The sequence below is a fragment of the Aspergillus chevalieri genome, chromosome 2 (genome assembly GCF_016861735.1).
Source record: "Aspergillus chevalieri M1 DNA, chromosome 2, nearly complete sequence".
Classification (NCBI taxonomy): domain Eukaryota; kingdom Fungi; phylum Ascomycota; class Eurotiomycetes; order Eurotiales; family Aspergillaceae; genus Aspergillus; species Aspergillus chevalieri.
The window spans coordinates 2,596,639-2,612,492 of record NC_057363.1 but is presented as its reverse complement, the minus strand read 5'-3'; the positions used below and the strand labels follow the sequence as shown (position 1 = coordinate 2,612,492).

Sequence of the window (15,854 nt, the reverse complement as noted above, 5' to 3'; positions counted from 1 at the left end):
TATTTTGGACTTCAATGTAACTTTGTCGGATTAGTGTTGGCCCAGATTATTACCCTGCTGCTAGGCTCAACATATATACTTTCGAACTCAAAGAACGGCTCAAAGTCAACCAGCTACAAACAAATCAATGAACCACCACTACCAAAGGTCAATTCCACAAACTCTTTCCTCGACTCGATTCGATGTAATGTAAACTCACACTTAATCCATCTCCGTCGCACCTTAACCTAAACCCTCCACCCCCATAACCCTACGACTCACAATCGTACTCTGTACGTCCATATCACAATACCATCACACACATCCCACAAACACCAATTAATAATCACCGACTAACTAAAATGCCGCATCGCACACGCATACACAGACACCCCCCATCCACACCTGTACGCCTCCGCGGACCACAACGCCCCTAACCTGATCCGCTCGGAACAACACGGAAATCCACCTCCAAGTACAAAAGAGAAAAGTCTCGGCCAGACCCATACCGCCCTGTCAGCTCGCTCGCCAGCTCCACCAACGTACAAGCCCTGCTGAGTAGGACGAAGTCCCGGTGGGTATGGACTCCGAGGAGTTATACCGTTTCGAGTAACCAGTACGTACGTAGCTATGGGGCATGTTTGCTTTCTGGAATGAATCATCTCATAAAATCATCGTGACGCATGCTTGCTTATGCCTAGTTCTTTTACCGGGACTGGGGCTGAGACGGTGAATGCGGACGGTGACGGAGACATGCGTGGCGGTTTATTGTCCTATCCTGTCCAAAGTACTATGCAGAACTCGTATTGGCGGATATGTAGGTACCATGTAGGTACGGCCATAGGAACGTGTGTCATTGGAGTGTGGTTATTAAGAAGCTCGTATACCGGTGATTGACCGTAAATTGACCGGTAGAAAAGAGAAGCAGAGTAAGCGTTGGGCAGGATTACCATTACCATTACCTCTTGCCAATGCAGCGCCAACGGTGATGCTTGCGAAATCCAGACCGATCGATGAAATAAGAAATCTGGATACAACCGGCGACTAACCAGTTTTTACCCACCACATCCACACACAGCTGAATTCGATTTTGTGTGCCCTGCTGTGTGCAAAAAATCGTGCAGTGGAGTACAGGCAGCCAATCACAAAACAATACCGATAAACTTTTCCCGAAACCACCCAATTGGAACGCGATCTTAGATTGTGCCACCGAGTTCCACCAATCAGGGTCCGGCAGTGGAGAGGAGGGGCAGATGGATGCCCAAAATGAGGAAAATGCGAGAAAAAGAGTTTTTTTGTGGCGGTTTGTTCCTGCAGTAGTCTGTTTTGTAGACTTAGACGAGTGAGCAGAATAGAGGACTGGCGGGGAATAGAGGGAATGCGAAGGATAGATGTGAGAGATGTGAACTGACTGGCGGTGTGATTGTAGAACGAGTCGAGTCAACGGTGTACATGTGTCAGTTGACAGCTCAGCTATACGAGTTATACATCAGTTGGGATCGAAATGTTCGTAAGACAGTTTATCACATATTCAATGAATTTGACTAGATACATTGTATCTTGTTAAACCAATAAGAATTCTATAGACAGGAAAAAAGCAAGAACCAACAACTCCAAATCTATCAATCCATCCATCCCCGGATGTCAATCATTAAATCATAAAACATATTTTCGATGTCAAATCGAACCACTCAACCAGCGAGTTCAAAGGTCATATCCTCCGTCCAGACAGAGCAGTCCGTTCAGCAGACTGGTATCCTGCCAGCAGAACATCGTATTTAGCGGGAATAGAACAAAACGAGCGAAAGCCGCTTAGTTGCCAATGTTCACGGTGAACTGAGTGTTGATAGGGCAGCCGTGAGTAGCGTGGTCGTCCTTAGGCTGCAAGTAAGCCTCAGCACACTGCGAGTCGCCAGCCTTGCAGTTGACAGAGGGGCAGTTGGTGCTGGTCTCGGAGGGCTCGACGGTGAAGCCGTACTTGGTGAACTTGGAGTCGGTGCCCATGTTGATGCACGACATGTCCCAGAAGATGGTGTCGCCAGACTGGGTGTACTCGAACTGCAGGACGTCGTCCTGGTTGGGCTCGGTGGACAGCTTGATGGAGACACCGCCGCCATTGCTGTTCTCGCGCCACGATTCCTGGTAAGAGCCGCCGCCCGCAGAAAGGGTCTTCATGTCACCAGCGCTATTGGAGACAGACCACGCGTAGACGGAGCCTTCGAGGTTGTTGTGGATGGTGACGCCGCCGCTGCCACTGCTGCCAGTGTCGGTGGAGGTAGTGTTGCGGGCCTTGATGGCGTGGGGGAGGGCTGCGGAGAGGGCAGCGAAGGAGGTCATGGTAAGAGCGATCTTGGAGAACATCATTTTGATGGTTGTTTGAAGAGAGTGTATGACGGTAAAGTCAAGTGAAAGAATTGTGTTGTAAGACTTTAAGTGAAAGACTGATACTCAATCTCAAAAGAGAGTAATAGAAAGAGAGTGTCTCGTAAAGAGAAAGACTGTTTTATAGACAAGAGAATGTTTTGCTTGTTGATGAGGATGGATGCAGACCGGGATGGCCAGGGGTTTATATAGATTTTGGACACCACCTGTTCGGATCTTCATCGGCCTGAAGGAGACAGACAACGAACAGTATCCATACAGCAAAAAAGAAAAAAAAACCGAGCCATCCAACGAATCACATTGTGTCTCGAGTAGGACTTGTTCCTGAAGGGCCGCCGTGGGACGTCACGAACCAAACCTGGTCTGGAGTCCAGACATGGATCGGTAAAAATTCTAACAAAATCCAGACATAGTCGAAGACAGGGCACCAATCATTGTACAAGTTTTCTTCCGGAACATGGATACAGTCAGGGGACTACTGGGAGACCGTGGCAATATGTACCCCAAACGGAACCAGTTGACATGTATCCACGGGATAACGCAGGCAAACAGCAGAGAGAAACAGAATAGAAGCGTAAAAGAATGGGGCAAGTATCAATCCGTGGTTCTGACATATGGCCACGCGGAAGCCCTTTTTTCTTTTTTTCTCTGAACCAAGATGCGGATGTTTGAGTGGCTTCTGAATGTTTCTGCTTGTTTCATCTGCCGCCTCCGTATCTACACTGGATTGGCTACTCATGCCTTTCTCTAACCGGTTTATTACTGGCCTTAGCACTGAGACATACTAATCCACCACTGTAGGCAATAAAAAATTTTATATATATATAAAAAAAAAGACCAGCCCTAACTCCCTGACTAATCCTTGTCCCCACCCATATTCACCCAATCAGCATTAACCCAGTATAATCCGGTCCAGACCATAACCGCCTCCTCTCTCCGCTTACCCTTCCCGGAATCTGGTCTGATCTTTGTGCTTCTGTCCCAGAACCAAACTTGCACCCGCTGCTTTCCACAGATACTGTACTCCGTAGTTAGGTACATACTCTCCATACTCTCCAAACCCCAAGAAATGTTTAAAACTCTTGACCGTTGTACCATCTCCCCGGGGCTCAAGGAACTGGGACTGGATCTGGATCAGGCCAAAACCCAAGAATTCGGTCTTTGGGGCTCTGGATCGAGATGTCTGGATCTGTTGATGTTCGGGATGTTTTCGGAGGGAGGTGTTTGTCTTCTCCTCTTTGAATCTGTGGTTCGGGGTGTTTGATGCGCTTGGGGACGCGCGTTTGAGGTATTTCTTTGTAAATTCTACTACTGCTACGGAGTACACACCACAGAGCCCGGATAATGGCAAATAAAGAACAACGGCTGTCATGGTAGGCTACAGAATACCAACTAACCTGTTCTGGTTTACTCCTTACTATGCTTCCGTAGCCCTCCGGTGCTCCAGTTCCCCATAAGGCAGGAGACAGGGCAGTGGCTCACGTGACATTCGCCATTCTGGACCCAAGGACAAGACTGTCAAAATCCGCGGTCCGTCATAACTCCGCCAGTTCATCGGCTGTTGTCCCACTACCAGCTGTCCAGAACATGTTTCCAATAAACTTTGCTTCCCACGCTATTAATTTCTACTCTAGGAGACTTGCTCGACGAGCTACGTAGCTAAACTAGCTTTCCGGACATCTTTCTGATTATTAACGTTGGAAAGTAGTACAGAAATGCATCAAATGCAATTGGTGGTTCAAGAAGAAAAAAAAAAGATCTCACCAGTATGGCGTCCGCATCGCCGCCAGTGTAGAGAATGTCCCTTCTCCCGCCACCTCGTCCTTCGGTCGGTGACCCGCCAGCTCCAGGTTGATTTGTCGATGCAGGTGCACCAGCCAATCGACGTAGCTTTGGGCCTCATTGTTCCGGTCTTCCACCAGTAGCCGCGCAAACTCGTACTCGGCGCCGTCCATGCCCTGGCGTGCCAGTTGGATTGTTACGGCCTTTGATCCGCGGATTTCAGAGAAGTACTGTAGCAGGTTACGCACTTGCGCGTTGAGGTGTGTTTCCAGGACTGGGAGTGAGGACATTTGCGCGCTGAGTGATTGCAGTGATGTGTGGTCCGGTCCGAAGAGATCCTCGAGGAGGTTCGGTGATACTTGCGAGTGCAGCCACAGCAAGCACACTTGCCCGTTGTCTACCAGATATGCGCCGCCTTCTTCGACCTTCGAGAAGCTGGCCCGTAGCGACGGGGGAACTTGCAGTTGCCCTCTTTCGTTCGGGAACCCATCCTCGGGCTGCATGTTGTGGATCGGGACAATCCTGGGATACAGATACAATGATAGCTCTGTACATCCAATCGACCGGATCATCCGCATGTCATGTACACGGCGGTCAGAAGATTCGTGTCCACCTGCACGTCACTTATCAGCTTCGCTTCTCCACAGGTTCACAGAAGATAGACCCACCCTTGAATGCCCGAGATTTGACCAAACTCAGCATGAACATCGAGTACTCTTTCAGGTTCTCCGGCAGCACTAACTGTCCCGGCGGATGAGACCCTGAGAAGATCCTACGGTAGCCACTAAGAATGTCCACGGTTTTCTCCAGAACGCTCGCCCGAATATCCTTAAGCGACTTGTCCAACGTTTTCGAAGCGGCTGCTTCGTCAGCAAGCGAACCAAGATTCTGGATCGACGAACTTACCCTCTTTGGCAACAAGACTGATAACCGCATCCTGGTCAATGCTCTTCATGGTATCCATTCCTCCTTCGTTGGCAGCCGCCACCACGTTGATACATCGCACCCGACGTTGCCCATCCGCTGACGTGTACAAAAGTGCGGCTTGGAAGTGCGCATCCAACTTGGGATCCAGTTTGCCATCGTAGCTGAATAGCACGCCAAGCGCCTTGTCCGCGTCAATGCTACCAATCTCCAAATCGGCGCCGAACGTGTGTTGCAGGAAGTTTCCATGGTAATTCGAAACCTGGAGACCGTTTGAGCATCGGACCTTCATCAACGCTTGGTACCCGGTCTCACGGGTGACAGCATGTGTCAGTTCCTTCGATAACTTCAGCAGATCTCTGGGGGAATGGAAGTTAGGATAGAAGAATGTCTCTCCGCCAGTGACACCGGAAACATAGCCTACAACGGCGTTAGTTGCCTTCATAACTTGGTGCTCGCGGAAGGTCTCAACTCACCCATGGTGGCAACATCCATGTAGACGCCACCAGGTGCTGCGATGAACATGTCCACTCCAATGCCAGCTTCCGCTAGTTTAGAGCCAGTCTTCTTCCAATCCTGGTGTTCCGTGTTGAACAGTTTCTTCTCTGCATCCGTGCCGTGCAGTTTCGGGTCTTCTCTCATGACCAGTTTCCCAGGGCTTGCGGTTGGCAGGCTCGCCACTGAGCAAACAACCTTTCCGCCGGTGGCCTGCAGAGCAGACAGTGCAGCGTTCAGGGCAGGGAGCACCGCAGGTTCGGGGTTCTTAACGTGGGAGAACATCGTCGGGATTCGTTGCAAGAGGGAGGATACCACATCCCTAACCGTCCGGTGTTAGCAATCTTCATGCTCGTTTGGTCATATATCTATCACTCACTTGGACTCGTAAGGGTCAACGAAGAGCCCTTCGACAAGAGGAACAAAAGGTTCTTCGAGGTCGGTCATAACCATCATTTGCGCTTGATCGAGTTGTGCCTGAAGAGTCAACATCATTACCGCACCGAGCGATCACACGGGATGAAAACATACACTGAGGTTATAGAACTGCACTTCCCGATCAAAAGTGACAATACCAATCTTTGACCCTTCAGGTATTCTCCGCACCGACTCTTCCTCTGGATTCTCCTGGTTATCCTCGCCATAAAGAGCCTCCAAGATACCCCTGCAAACTCCCTTCACGAACCCCCGGTTGATCGAATCTTGACTGACATCGATCAAGAACAGCCATTGCAAACCAACAGGCTCCTTATTCCAGTATTCCTTTGGAACCAAAAACTCCACTGTACCCATCATCAACTCCGGCCGCTGCATACGGTCGATGCGTGCTCCCGTTTGATCAATTGGGGCAAAGTACTCTGGTGGCACATCGTTCGGGAAGGTACACATGTTGCAGACAAACTTGTTCCCTCCGGATCTAAATGTCATGAAAGGATTGATGTAGGCTCTGCATCTCCGGCACCGCGGAGGACCAACATCCCCAAAGTCCAACACAGGTATCTGTTGTTCTCCCGGGCTCAAGCGCGCTAATGGCTGTAGGACCATACCCAGCGGTAAACCCGTAGAAGCAAGGAAGTTGGAGGTAGTCGGGATGTTATTAAGTGTCAAGCGGGCATACTTGGGAGAAGAATTGCCTTGGTCGTGGGCGAAAAACGGGACTGCAGCCGGGGGAGGGTTATGCCATTCCATCGTCGGGTACACCTGGTTATAGTAGTACTGCGTGTAGACGTCGCGTGCCCGGGGGACACTGGGGATTTGCTCCGGGTCGACCTTTCCTTGAGTAGGCACAGAACCACCACCCATAGTACCGGGAATCCCAGGCTGCGGAATCATGCCTGGACTGGCGCCGGCCATGGCCTGAGGAGCGACTGCAGGTGATTCGGCCCGCGGGGCCTGGTTCAAACCGGTATTCAGGAACTGCGACGCTGGCTCTCCGGTGACTGGCGCAGGAGCTGCGGGACCGCCAATATCATGGTGCGCATGTCGGTGTTTCTTCTTATGTGCCCGGGGAGCGCCGTCTCCCATGATACCCAACCCGCTCATTTGCGACGTCAGCCCCGCCATTCCCGGGTCGGTGGGGGCAGCTCCCATTGGTGCTGGTGACCCTGCATAGGCGAATTGGGGAGTAGGGGCGATGCTCGTAGGTTGTTGCGGGAATGGGTATTGCTGTTGCTGTGGTGGTTGAGGAGCCGGGGAGCCATAGGCGGAGGGGGGCCACTGATTCGGAGCTGGCGAGCCGTAGGCGGGTTGGGGAGGGACGCTTCCGGGAGCGTAAGAGGGAGGATGGTAAGGAGAAAGATATTGTTGACGATTGGGATTTGAGGGGTCTTCACCAGGCGCCGCGGCCTGGCCGTAGTACTGATACATCGGATTATCCGCCATGGTGCTTCATAACGCGGCGGGCGGCGGAAGGGGGAATTCGAATTCTGTACAATCAGCACTGGACCATCAGTAGGCGCACACTGGAGCTGTCTGAAAAATAACCAGGCAGGAAAAAGCCCAGCAGGCAGGGAACTGATCGAGGAGTTGAAGTTATCAACAACTGACCACCTAACTCAACTCGGGACGGATTTATGTGGTTCCGGACGGTCATCTATGAGTTGTCCAGGGCATTGCTAACTGATACAGATTTTTATTATCTTCATAGTGTCAGTTGCCAGAATATTATTGACTTGTCTGTTTTATCCAAGGACGATTGAAGAATATGAGGTATTGTCGTGGTGCTGGTATTCTACCCCTGACGATTGATAGCGAAATAGTTCCGAGTAAACAAACATCGGAGTACAGACGGTTGAATGTCGAAAAAATATCGCAAGAGTGATAGGGATAGAACAAGATTTAATCCATCGATTCAACTATCCCAGGGGTATCGTTTTGCCCAACAGTCACTGTTAATAGGCTCTCGGATATCCGCAATATAACAGGGCCTCGGGACATACTCTATGAACGCCTGCATTTCCACAATCGAGATAAAAGCAATCAATAAGAACCGGTATGACAGCAGTGTCTCTTGTCCAGTTTCTGCATACTTGCACATCAAACTGCAGATCTTATCAACGTTGCTCCGATAAGCGGAGTCTGTAAGCGCTCATGCCACCATCTGCCAGTTCTGTTTGCGATCCTCTTCTTTTCTCTGACGGTCCTTCTCTTCTCCTCTTCTGATTTTTTCTCGAGTAAATGTCAATCCATTGTCCGTGCTCAGGACATGAAGGCGCCGTAAGAGTCATTCGCGTAGTCTGCTCACCGTCTGTTCATTAAAAACACAACAGAACCAGTATGCACCGACATCTTATTCGCTATACAAGAATCTAACATTGGCACCAGCAACCCACAAAAATGCCCCAAGCCTCAGACTCAGACACCCTCCTCCTAGCCCGCATCGGCTACAAACAAGAACTCCGTCGTGAATTCTCCAAATACTCCACAATCTCCTACGCCATCTCCATCCTCGGTGTCCTAGGCTCCGTCCCCGCAACCTTCGGCGCCCCCCTCGCATCCGGGGGCCCAGCAACAGCCGTCTGGTGCTGGTTCCTGGGCTCCTGCATGGCGATGTGCATTGGCAGCTCGGTGGCGGAATTGGTGTCGGCGTACCCCACGGCTGGGGGGATGTATTTTGTGACGAAGTATGTGGTGCCGGAGGAGAAGGTGCCTGTTTTCTCGTGGGTGCAGGGATGGTGTAATCTGCTGGGGCAGACGGCGGGGGTTTCGAGTGTGGCGTATACGGTCAGTCAGATGGTGTTGGCTGGGGTGAGCATGAGGTCGGATTTGGTGAATGGGAGGTATTCTTATGAGCCGTATGTCTCACATTTAGCCTATTTGAACGCGACTAACCGGAATCGAAGGACCGCGTTGCAGACCGTTATATTGTCTATTGTTCTCTTGTGTGTTTTGGGCGTGATCAGCTCGTTGACAACAAAGACACTGCATCGGATTATCCTCTGGTTTGCGCCGATAAACAGTAAGTCTCCGTCAAGCCCTACATAGAACATGCACGGGAAATTCTAACACAGTCAGTCTCCGCAACAATCGCCATCTGCTTCATCCTCATATACGGCACCCCTGACAAACAACCAGCCAGCTGGGTATTCACCTACTTCACCGATGGCTCAGGATGGGGCTCCAAGATATGCTCCTTCTTCCTCGGCTTCCTGTCCGTCGCATGGACAATGACAGACTATGACGGGACGACACAGTAACCAACCTACCAACTTGCCCTCACTTTATATATCGATCTACTAACCAAGACAAAGTATGTCCGAAGAAACTCACAACGCAGCCTCCCTAGGCCCCCTAGCCATTCAAACCGCCGTCCTAGTCTCCGGCGCAATGGGTTGGATGCTAACCGTCTGCCTATGCTTCTGCGTGACTGACCTGAACGATATCCTGAATACGCCCACTGGTCTCCCTGCAGCACAGATCTTTCTTAATGTAGGTGGGAAAACAGGCGGCACGATTATGTGGGGACTAGCGACACTCGTGCAATTCTTCACTGGTTGTTCGGCGATGTTAGCTGATACGCGAATGGCGTATGCCTTTGCTCGTGACGACGCATTGCCGTTTTCTTCGTACGCCCTCCCCTCCCCTCCCCAAACCAAAGCATTCAAAAAAAAGAAAAAAAAATACACATACAAACACTAATAACCAAACAGGCACCTTTCCAAAGTCCACCCAAAAACCCACACCCCCCTCAACGCCGTCTGGTTCGTCGTCTTCTTCAGCATAGCCCTCAACACCATCGCCATCGGCTCCACACAAACCGCCACCGCAATCTTCAGCATCACAGCGCCCGCCCTGGACCTCTCCTACGTCTCCGTGATCTTCGCGCACCAGTTCTACAGGGACCAGGTGAAGTTTGTCGCCGGGCCTTTCTCGCTGGGGAGATGGGGGAAAGTGGTTAATGGGGTATCGGTGGGTTGGGTTGTCGGGATTAGTGCGGTGTTGTTTTTGCCGCCGAGAATGCCGGTTACGGGAGCTAATATGTATGTTCTTTTTTTTCTTTTTTTTTATCTTCTACCCTGGGGCTGTGGGAATGATGCTGACAAGGCTCTAGGAATTATGGGATTTGTGTGGGTGCGTTTATTGCTGCTTTTGCGCTGATTTGGTGGCGGGTTTCTGCGAGGGGGTAAGTCTATGCTCGTTTCTGTGGTCAGGTTGAGATGCTAATGGCGCAGGAAATACACCGGTCCAAGGGCCAATGATTATTCACGAGTAGACGGGGACGAGTACGGAAATATAGATGATGACCTAGAGCAATAGATAGATACAGATACAGATACAGATTCAATTGAATGCCAAGCAATACAATAGCCATACTCCAAACCCAATAAAAACATACCTCATATACCATAAACATAGATAAATACAAAAACAAGCGCTCTGTACTGTTCTGATAGATTGCTGTATGTCCATGTCCAACCATAATCGCCAACACGTTAGACGCCATATCAAAAAGATATCCTGTTTTCTCAGGTCCTGGTTCCCGTTGCCTGCCTCCAGTCCTGCCAACCGAAATCGCAACGCCTGATACCATGTGCTAAAAGGGGATAAAAAAAAAAGATGGTGTTGAAGAAGAGAAGCACGGAAGAAAAGAAAAGACAATATCATACAAACATAGAACATGGCATGCAAAGGGGAATCAAGGAAATCAGTCAAAATAAATGCAAGTAAAATGGGTTAAAAAAAAAAAAAAAAAGAGAGAGAGAGAGAGAGAGAGAGAGAAAGGAATATATAAGATGATGGATCGCATGAAGATCAAGTGATAAGGAAATCCATGTTCATATCCTTGATGATCTTCTCCCAATCCCAACTCTCGTCGATGTTGGTGTCCATCACCTCCCACACCCGTTGAACTACCAGCAAGGCCTGATCGATGTTGCGGAGGTTGGAGTAGGCTTTGAGAGTATCGAATCCGTTCTTTATCCGTTCGCGTTGATGCGGGACGAACGCGGAGCATCCCAGCAGGAATAGTGGCATGAGTACGATACTGTACGCTCCAGCATCTTGCGGCAACTGGTCCAAGTAGGCCAGACCATCATCAACCACCTGCGCAATCTTGTCGCTCGGTCGCGACGGCCGGATCGTTCGATAGAGGTACACCCATGTCGATTGCCGATACAATTGGGCCAGGTACCAGTTGGCCGTGTCGGGGACATGCGATGTCTCCCAAACGCGGATGGCTGAATCGATTGAGACGGCATCGCTCAGGATCTCATAGTCGACGGCAGGCTCGTAGCCTTCGTGGTGTCGCTGCCGAATACGGTCCCGTAACCGCGTCACCTCAGAGATGTAGTTGAATAAACCATCAAACACACCCAAGAACATACCCGCCTGCGCATGAGGAACAAAGTCGGGTAGTCGCAAATCGCCATTCAAATGGGCTGGCCGTCGGTCTAGGGAGGTGATGGCATTCGAGACATCATGGTACTGGAAGAATTCGACAATGAATTGTCGGAACTTCTCGTTGCGCGGTCGTTGTGTCACCAGTAGGTATCGGGCGGCGTCCATATGCGGTCGGTACTCGCCATTGGTCTCTCCTTCACAAATGGTATTCAAACTGAGTGCGATAGTGGATGCGATTATGGGATCCTCGACCAGGAGATCGGCTTCGCCCTCAGACGATGATGCTCTTGCTTTGGACGAGGCCGTGATGTTGTCTTTCAGGTCGCGAATCGCCCGATGGAAATGATAATATTTGCGCTCCTTCAACATCGGCTCAGGATCGAGGACGGACAAGTGCGAACCGGCGAGACACATGAGCGAATGCATGAGACCGCGATGTTGTGTGGCCATGGGGAGGAGGATTTCTTTGAAGGGATTGGAATCATCGTTGATGAGGGTCAAAACGCGACTGAAACCGAAGACAAAGTGATCGAGGAAGCGACGATCGATTTCGGTTTCGACACCATCGATGAGGATTGGAAGACCACGAGGAACAAGTGCGTTTGTATGAACCCGGGCGGCTAAAGAGAAAAAACCGTCAGGTATGGAATTCCTTCGGGCCGTCTCCCAGCACTTACCATCCTCTAGTTTTTGTCTCCCACTCTTCCAGATCTCCTTGGGAGGATACCCTTCGCAGACGACGGCATTCTTCTGACAATTCAAACACCTATAACCGGAGAATTCTTATCAGCCTCAAATCTGGGGAAATGAAGTAATTGGCGGGGCGTGAAGTAAGGGGGCAAGGGATATTTACGCTGGCTTGGTCTCATCGCATTTCTTCTTGCGTCGCCTGCAAGTGACACAACCCGTCTTGGAACGACCCTTTGTGATCTTGACTTGCCCACCCGGCACTGGCAGAGGATGTTTGCGAGGACGACCCCGTTTCCGTGGAACATGGACGGGAGCGCCCGGTGGTTGTTGCGTAGTCAGCGAGGAGTTGGTGGTTGAAGCGGTGTGTTGAGAGACGTCCACCTCGTCGACTTCTTCAATCTTGGGAATCACAGCATCCATGGAGGAAGTAGGATCGAGATCGAAGAGGTGCGACTGGTGCGGCTGAATTTGGTGATGTAGTTGTTGGTTCAGCTGATGGTGGTGATGGGCAGCGATCAGACCAAAGGTAAAAGGTTTTGCCGCGGCGGTGGGGGTGTATTCGACAACCGACTGGGATGGCGCGCCGACAGGGGGAGCAGTTGTTGTATTTGGAGGAGGGGAGGCTTCACCATCCCAGGAACGGGGAGAGTCATCATCAGTACTGATGCTGGCGCGATGAGAAAAAGCATCGTCTGTAGTGGTGGAGGTGGTGTTGGAGTCGCGACGGTCCTCGGTGGTAGTTGTAGTATCGTGTTGTTGAGGAGAGAGAATGAAACCACTTTGCACGGATAACAAGGACATCTTGCGCCAAAAATAAAAATAATAATAACAAAAATCAAATATAGAGAAGGAAAAAGAAAAGAAACAAATGTCAGTCAGAAAAACTGACTGCCGGGAGTGTAGGAAGATAGAATATTGGCGGGTGAGAAGAGAGTCAGAGAGAGGGGGGGGGGGATAAACGGGACTAGGATCTCAATAACACGCAATCATGCTGTATATAACCAGGATAATGTCACAGCAGGATTCCGTATAGCAGTAGATCCAGCAATAGCAATTGAAAGAAAGGAGAGGAGATCAGTACATATACCCAGCGCAGCACCAGCAGTTCTGAATGCACCAATCAAACGGCAAGATTATCAACACTTTTGGGGTCCGTCGTCAGCCCGAAAGAAACAGACTAATGCAATGAATAATTACTTGTACAGGTATGTATAAGTGTCCCTCCTACTCTGTAGTAAAACTCTGTTGTTCTATTACCAGACGACCAGTACGCCGTACCCCGTACAGAGAGGGATTCTCTCGTTTGATTTGTGCTCGGACTAAGCGAGGACTGTGGCCTAAAGAGAAACAAAAGCAAATATGCCCAGATGCACGGGTCGAGTACGCAATACGAGGCTACTGTAAGAATGCAGGTCAAACTGAGTTTGGACTATAAGAAAACCAATCCATCCCACTCTCATTTGGGCAGTGCGGGGTGTGTGTTTCATAGAGTTAGGCCCATGCACCTGACTCGGTATGAGCATATGTATACTCCTACAGTACAGTACACAAATCTAACAAAGTACACCGTCTATATCTGGGGAAGTGGATCGATCTTCTACTAGCACGGACATCGTCTGCCAGCTGTACAGTTCATAGTGAAGGACGATGCAAACATCCGTAGACTGGACTATTGTTGTCCAGTATGAAAGGAAGAATTGTCATCATCTGCCCTGTGCTCTGCCGCTCAACCGGGCAATGCATCCGGCCCAAGCTTTTTGTACCGTACATGGTATAGTACAGTATCGTACAGTATCGTAAATAACTATGATCGACTAGTTGAATCGGGTTAATGGTGGTATTATCGGTATAAGCCGTCTGAGCCTACCTGGAATGCTCGAGTCCACCTTATTCCATGCTCAATGAGACAAAAAAGAAATATCGCAGTCAACGTCACTAGCGGTGTAACGATATGCACTCCAGATCAGAGGCCAGCATATACAAGCATATACCTTGATGGGAATAAGGGTCTTACTTTGTTACTATACTTGTATTAGGTCCGTGACAGCGGGACCAGACGGGAGGGTCTTCCCGAACCAGATCATACAGAGTATCTAAGTTATTGCTCTACACAAAGTAATCATTGACTTCAATGACCATGCCATATTTTGTAGGCTTGGACTTGTATACCGTGTACTTGCATAAGAGGACGCCTGTACTTGATGGCAACCCCGCCAGACCACATGACCCCCTCGTGTCGATTATCACCCAGCATGGAAACTGATCCGGGGCGATCACTGCTTGTAATTACTGTTCTGTACTGTCTGTCTGTAAGTAACAATGCAGTGTGATCGTCATGATTATAACTGCTCGTCTTCCATTGGATGATCGGATGCTTTCCGGGGTTTATAGATGCATCAAAAGGGGGGGTTCATTCTGTACAACTATTCCGTACACTTACTTGTACATACCTGGATGAACTCATAGAATGCATAATAGCGATATATCTATCTATTCAATACTGCTACGGAACTCCCGGAGTATTGTAGAAAAGATCCCGCAGGATCAGGGGTAATATCCCGCTTCTTTGTCGCCCTGATGGTCTGAGCTCTCCCATGCATCACATTCATTGCCGTGTCCAACGAGCGATTTCTAATACCGGCTCGTTGATTCATCCATAACCAGAGCGTCTGCCAGCTCACCGTCTTTCGGGTGCAGGCAGATGTACTCTGCAGGATTGCTTGTCTGTCTCGTAGATCACATGACAGGTCCGCGCTGTTTTGAATGCAAGTCACCTGCTCACTCCGTACTTTGTACGGAGCCCTTCATTCTATCTAAGACCTCATAACTGAAGGATTCAATTTACGCAGGGGATGAAAACTTTCTTCTGGAACACTTCTCCGATGATATTGACAGGTCGTCGTTCCTGACTCTCAGCAAGTGCACGGCTGACGGCTTCAAGATCTTCCTAATAGCTGACACCCTAAGAGAAGCAGATAAGTCTGGACTAGAATGAATGGTCTATCTTTGTCGCGATGAATATATCGATTTACGATCTGGTAGCTGGTAGCACCGACTGGCCATGGCGCTATAAAGCTGGAGCTGAATATGCTTCATTTGGGTAAGGCCATGTGTCTCTTATGCCGATTCTATTGGATGGCTAATGCGATTATGATAGATGTATCGATGATCCTCCACGGACTCATGCTACAAGTCATGAACTCCTGGAGGATTCTACCCGCATAAGCTGACGATCTGGCATGCCATTTCTCCTCTTCTGATCGATACATCGACGGAATACTACAAGTACTTGTATGGAATGACAGCGGAGCGGGGCCTATGAAAGACGGGTCTCGCATGGACAGCCTCCAGGATTTGCTCTCATAGAATGCGTTCGGTGCGAAACGGCATTCTAGGTACCCTGGACGACTCTATCAAATGATATGCTGATCATGTCTTTCCACAGGGATGTCTGATTTGTCGTTCCTCAATACCCTATGATGCGATTGCTTTATAGTTTTGTAATTTGATTGAAATGATTGGCTATGTGTGGGAATACTAACCCAAGATCTGGATGACTTTCCCGATGATATCTCCAAGTATTTTTTTGACCTCACGTTACTTGTAAGGCATTGCAAGCTTATTTCAGATACGACGAGATACAGCCACTGGCATCAGGAGCAAGGAAGCAATTCAATGACCACTCTCAAGTAAAGCAGCCTCAGCGCCGTATCATGACATGCCACAATAGTCATGTGCCCACCCTCTCCTATGACTTATATGCA

At 49.6% G+C, this 15,854-nt stretch overlaps 4 protein-coding genes across 4 annotated transcripts; 1 reads left to right on the top strand and 3 right to left on the bottom strand.

Moving 5' to 3' along the window:
• Positions 1 to 1,791: 1,791 nt before the first annotated feature.
• ACHE_20914S (putative extracellular thaumatin domain protein) lies at positions 1,792 to 2,316 on the bottom strand (the record flags this gene model as incomplete). Its single annotated transcript, XM_043285269.1, has 1 exon — positions 1,792 to 2,316. The coding sequence occupies one exon, from the start codon at positions 2,314 to 2,316 to the stop codon at positions 1,792 to 1,794; it is 525 nt and encodes a 174-aa protein (XP_043133978.1).
• A 1,805-nt stretch (positions 2,317 to 4,121) lies between these two features.
• On the bottom strand, positions 4,122 to 7,443 carry SFB3 (Sec23/Sec24 family protein; the record flags this gene model as incomplete). The annotated part of the gene is made up of 6 exons (XM_043285268.1): positions 4,122 to 4,756; positions 4,812 to 5,003; positions 5,050 to 5,487; positions 5,544 to 5,884; positions 5,942 to 6,039; positions 6,094 to 7,443. 6 exons carry the CDS (start codon positions 7,441 to 7,443, stop codon positions 4,122 to 4,124), a joined length of 3,054 nt encoding a protein of 1,017 aa, XP_043133977.1.
• A 954-nt stretch (positions 7,444 to 8,397) lies between these two features.
• Positions 8,398 to 10,317, top strand: ACHE_20912A (amino acid permease; the record flags this gene model as incomplete). The annotated part of the gene is made up of 7 exons (XM_043285267.1): positions 8,398 to 8,855; positions 8,904 to 9,019; positions 9,076 to 9,253; positions 9,312 to 9,626; positions 9,711 to 10,040; positions 10,112 to 10,183; positions 10,233 to 10,317. 7 exons carry the CDS (start codon positions 8,398 to 8,400, stop codon positions 10,315 to 10,317), a joined length of 1,554 nt encoding a protein of 517 aa, XP_043133976.1.
• Positions 10,318 to 10,812: 495 nt separating this feature from the next.
• Positions 10,813 to 12,891, bottom strand: ACHE_20911S (Zn(II)2Cys6 transcription factor; the record flags this gene model as incomplete). The annotated part of the gene is made up of 3 exons (XM_043285266.1): positions 10,813 to 12,020; positions 12,078 to 12,166; positions 12,254 to 12,891. The coding sequence occupies 3 exons, from the start codon at positions 12,889 to 12,891 to the stop codon at positions 10,813 to 10,815; spliced, it is 1,935 nt and encodes a 644-aa protein (XP_043133975.1).
• Positions 12,892 to 15,854: the final 2,963 nt, after the last annotated feature.